This window comes from Triticum dicoccoides, chromosome 3B, assembly GCF_002162155.2.
Source record: "Triticum dicoccoides isolate Atlit2015 ecotype Zavitan chromosome 3B, WEW_v2.0, whole genome shotgun sequence".
NCBI classification, from domain to species: Eukaryota; Viridiplantae; Streptophyta; class Magnoliopsida; order Poales; family Poaceae; genus Triticum; species Triticum dicoccoides.
The window spans coordinates 863,503,312-863,507,721 of record NC_041385.1 but is presented as its reverse complement, the minus strand read 5'-3'; the positions used below and the strand labels follow the sequence as shown (position 1 = coordinate 863,507,721).

At 45.1% G+C, this 4,410-nt stretch overlaps 1 protein-coding gene across 1 annotated transcript in view; it reads left to right on the top strand.

Annotated features, from left to right (window-relative positions):
- The window catches only part of LOC119279036 (protein NETWORKED 2A-like), a 4,709-nt gene extending 3,047 nt beyond the window's left edge, over window positions 1-1,662 (top strand). Inside the window, exon 3 of the mRNA XM_037560457.1 lies at window positions 5-1,662. Within this exon, the coding sequence (XP_037416354.1) occupies window positions 5-1,447 (1,443 nt within the window). The 3' untranslated portion in view covers window positions 1,448-1,662. The remainder of the gene's footprint in view (window positions 1-4) is intronic.
- Window positions 1,663-4,410: the final 2,748 nt, after the last annotated feature.

The following is a 4,410-nucleotide window of genomic DNA, read 5'->3' as shown; positions in this document are numbered from 1 at the left end:
CAACATTGGAGATGATGCTGCTGCTGCTCCTCAACCCCAACAAGCCAGCACTGGAGATGCTGCTGCTGCTGCTGCTGCTGCTCAACCCCAACAAGCCAGCACTGGAGATGCTGCTGCTGCTGCTGCTCCTCAACCCCAAGCTGCTGCACCGGTTGGTGTGGCGAAAACAGGGGCGGCGGCGAGCACTACTGGTGCGTCTGTCGTAGATGGCACTAAACATTTAGATCATGGGCATGACAAGATTTCACGGCCGGGTTCGCTGGCACGGCTTCGCCACATCTCTTCTGACGCTGAAGAATCTGAGGAGCAAAAGGGGAAGGGCGAGAAGGGCTGTCTTGACGGTGACATGAAGAAACTGCAAGAGCGGCTCATGGATGGCCTGGAAGACAAGGAGAAGGTCCTGCTATCCGAGTACACCTCGCTCCTGGAGGACTACAAGGACACCAAAAGGAAGCTGCTGGATGTGGAGAAGAAGAACCAGGAGTGCCTCAATGAGATCAGGTCGCTGCGCAATCTTATCGGAGAGAAGGAGAAGGAGAAGGAGAGGGAGAGGGGCAGCATCAGAGGAGGACACAGGAGGACACCCAGCCTTAGCCATCAGAGGAAGCAGAGCCTTTCTTCCATCTCTAAGCTCATCAGGATGGGCTCAAGCATGCAAGACGACCCTCCTGCTGCTGACCTTGACGACATGAGGCTGCCGGCGATCGCCGAGGTGGAGAAACCGTCGCCACTGGAGGAGAAGTTCAGGCGCGACATTGACACGCTGCTGGAGGAGAACCTCGAGTTCTGGATGAAGTTCAGCTCCTCCATGGGCCGGGTGCAGGAGTTCCAGAACAAGTACGAAGACCTCAGGAGGGTGGCGGCGGACGGCGCCGACGGCGAGAAGAAGCTCCGGGCGCTCAAGACGGAGCTGCAGGTGTGGTCGGAGCAGAACGCGATGCTGCGGGGCGAGCTGCAGTGCAGGTTCGCGTCGCTGTGCGACATCCAGGAGGAGATCTCGACGGCCCTGGAGATGGACACGGAGCAGGCGGAGGAGGCCGAGGAGGGCGCGCCGCGCTTCACCTCCTACAGCGCCGGCAAGTTCCAGGGGGAGGTGCTCAACATGCAGCAGGAGAACAACCGGGTCTCCGACGAGCTGCAGAGCGGCCTCGACCACGTCAAGACGATCCAGTTTGCCATCGAGAAGAAGCTCAACGAGGTCGTCAAGCTCTCCTCCTCCTCCTTGCCGGCGGAGGAGGTGGAGGAGGAGGTGGTTGGGCCGGACGGGGTCCTGGCGCGGGTGCCGGCCAAGGCCAAGGTGCCACTGCAGAGCTTCCTGTTCCCGACCAAGCCCAAGAAGCCGTCGCTGTTCGCGCGCGTCACACCGGCCGTGCTCCACAAGCAGCAGTTAGACATGAAGTTAGACATGAAGTTAGACATGAAGTTCCTCCCCAAGATGCCAAAGTAGCCACCCACAGAAGCAGCAGCAGCAGCAGCAGCAGGGATATGTCATTTAGCTTAATTGAACTAACTAGCAGATGGGATACATATTTTTTGATGAAATTAATGCTTCAAGCTATGTATGATTGAACCAAACTATTCTTGCTTTGTTTTCTAGGGCATTGTAATTTGTTGTAACCTCTGAGATCAATGGAAGAAAGACAAATCATTTCCCCTTTTTCATGCTCATCTGTCAGTAAACAATCTCACTTGTTGTAGTTTCCTCCAGGAAATTCAGTGCTGTGCTTATCTAGGTTATCTCCATATGACAACTTTTCACTTGATAGCAAGTTCAAATATTTTGTTTTCTAGGGCAATGTAACCTCTGAGATCATGTTTTCCCTTCCCATTTTCATCTGTCAGGACACCTACTTGTAATTTCCTTGATAGCAAGTACATTTTCTTGGATAATTTTAGTGTTGTGTCATCTTAGAAAATTTACTTGATAGTACATTTTAGTGTAGTGTAAGCTTGAGAATTTTACTTGGTACTCCCTCTGTAAACTTTATAAGAAAATGCTGCTGCGAAAATGCTGTAGCGATCTAAAAGGACATATAAAAGTTTACAGAGGAAGTACATTTTAGTGTTGTGTGATCTTTACATTACTTGATGATACATAGTGTTGTGTAATCTCAGACAAATTTTCTTGATGTATAGTGCTGCGTGATGTTGACAAATTTATTTGATACATAGTGTTGTAATTTTCTCCAGATGAAAAATTGCTTGATAGCAACCCCATAGATGTAGTATGCAAGGTATAGAACGCGAACTTAAGAAGCAGAGATTGCTTGTACAAATTTATATATAGTAGAGACCAAGTTGTGACAAAAACAAGACCTCTGTGCAGATCATCATCTGTCCTTATTTCGAGTTGCATAAACAGGAATGCAAGCTACGTGATCTTCAGAAATTAGAAACTTACATGTCTTTAGAAATTGGAACATCCACATGACTCAACTCCAAGCATAAGAACCTCCCTCCTTTCTTTAGAACCCTGTTTCAGAAGCACAAAAATCCATGTGAAACTAATTAGACGTGGAGAACATAAAGCAGTCAGATTTCAGAAACCATACAACAAGTCCTACCAGCAAGAAATCTCGTGGAGAACAAGTATTGATCCAAACATGCAAATGATGCAAAGTTTGAAAATCAAAATCATATATAGATATCTGAACAGATGAAGGCATCCAATTTGCAGCATACTCGAAATTTCAGGAGTGAAACAGGGTTTTCTCCAGTAAGATTAAAAATGGGACTTGAGGAGAGATTCAGGAGGTTGAAAATGCGACTGATTCTTGTGCAGTAAGATACAACTTTCTCAATGTGTGTAAGCTTTCTCAATGCATGTGTGTAACACTTCTGATGCCGAATACAACATCCATCATTGAGAAAGCTGGAGATCAAGAAACTAAGGCACTGCTCTTCAGTGTAGCCTGAAAAAAAAAATGAACCGGTGCGGTGGACAACAGAGTACAACATCTGAATCTAAGGTGGCATGATAGAAAATGTTTCATGAATCATGATATTTTTCGGCAGCAAGGAAGGACATTGGCACAATATTGAGTAATAATATGTATAAAGTTTATCAACGAAAGCTTAGGACAGCTCGAGGAAGAAAAGTAGAAAAGAAGAGTACAATCCACCAGGCCATTCATCGGTCAGCATATCATCTGATAAGTACGTAGTACTCATGTTACATCTATTTTGTCACAACAACACAGCTGATTCCTTTAAATTTGCCGGTGACTGTCTAATTTTTTTTAATCCTAATTGATATCTGGTAAATACCAATATTTTAAATAGCATGCTATTTCGTCGTTATAACGCGGTTATAGCATATTTGAAAGGGAGACGTTACGTTTTGGTAAAATCGGACGCTACGACGCTAATTGCGTAATTAGCGCGCTACACACGCTATAACGTTGTAACGTTGTAACGTTACAACGTGCAGACCATGCAAAACTGAAATCAGCACAGCCCAGCAGGCCCAGCATGCCAAAACCAACCCACGAACCTAACCGGCTAACCCTAGTTCTCACTTCTCATCCCTTTCTCACTCCTTTTTATGTGCTGGATTTGGTCCTTATGCATATATTGCTTGCTCCTATAAAAACTTTAGTTGCTTAGATACTTTATTTCTAGATATTTTGATTTTTTTGCAAACGCTATTTTGAAATATAGCACGCTATTAGCGCGCTATAACTTGTGTAGCATTTAGAGAAATGCCTCGCTATATTTTGTAGTGCGCTATTTAAAATATTGGTAAATACTACTCATATTACGTCTATTTCGTGTCTGTCCCGCCGGCCACATCGAGGAAAAGGATTCAGCTTTGAGATGAGCCTGGAAAAGAAATCACAGGAATCTGGTGAGTGGAGGCTCGTGGCGGCCGCTCGCAGAAATGGGAAAGGAATTGCACTAATGGTTCAGTTTACATGCTACAACTTTCTAGAAATATTCTTACCTAGTCATATACTAAAAACTTAATATTAGATTAACATATCTGCTAGGCCATCTAACTATATAGTTTTTGCAATTGACAAAATTTAATTCAAGCAAAGATTTGTTACCAAATACAACCAAAATTCAGTACAAATCATATTTATTTTTAATGGTATATATGCATTACAACTGTTTAACAAAACTCGCTATAACTAGGATTTTGGCAACTTTGTTAAGTGGTTGTTGGCGCCGCCTCCTCGCAGCGCCGCTTCTTTTCTCCCTCGAGCTGCCTCACACAACTCTTGTGGACTTGTGGTTTCTCTCTATCTTCTTCTCTCAAGAACACAAGAACACACACACACACACGGAGAAACACACACACACGCACACACACCTCACCGTGGAGACACTAGCTTTGCTTTCTACTCCCGGTGAGACACACATACACTACATTGTTTCATCTGCCCTCACAGCCTCCATTTTCACTAA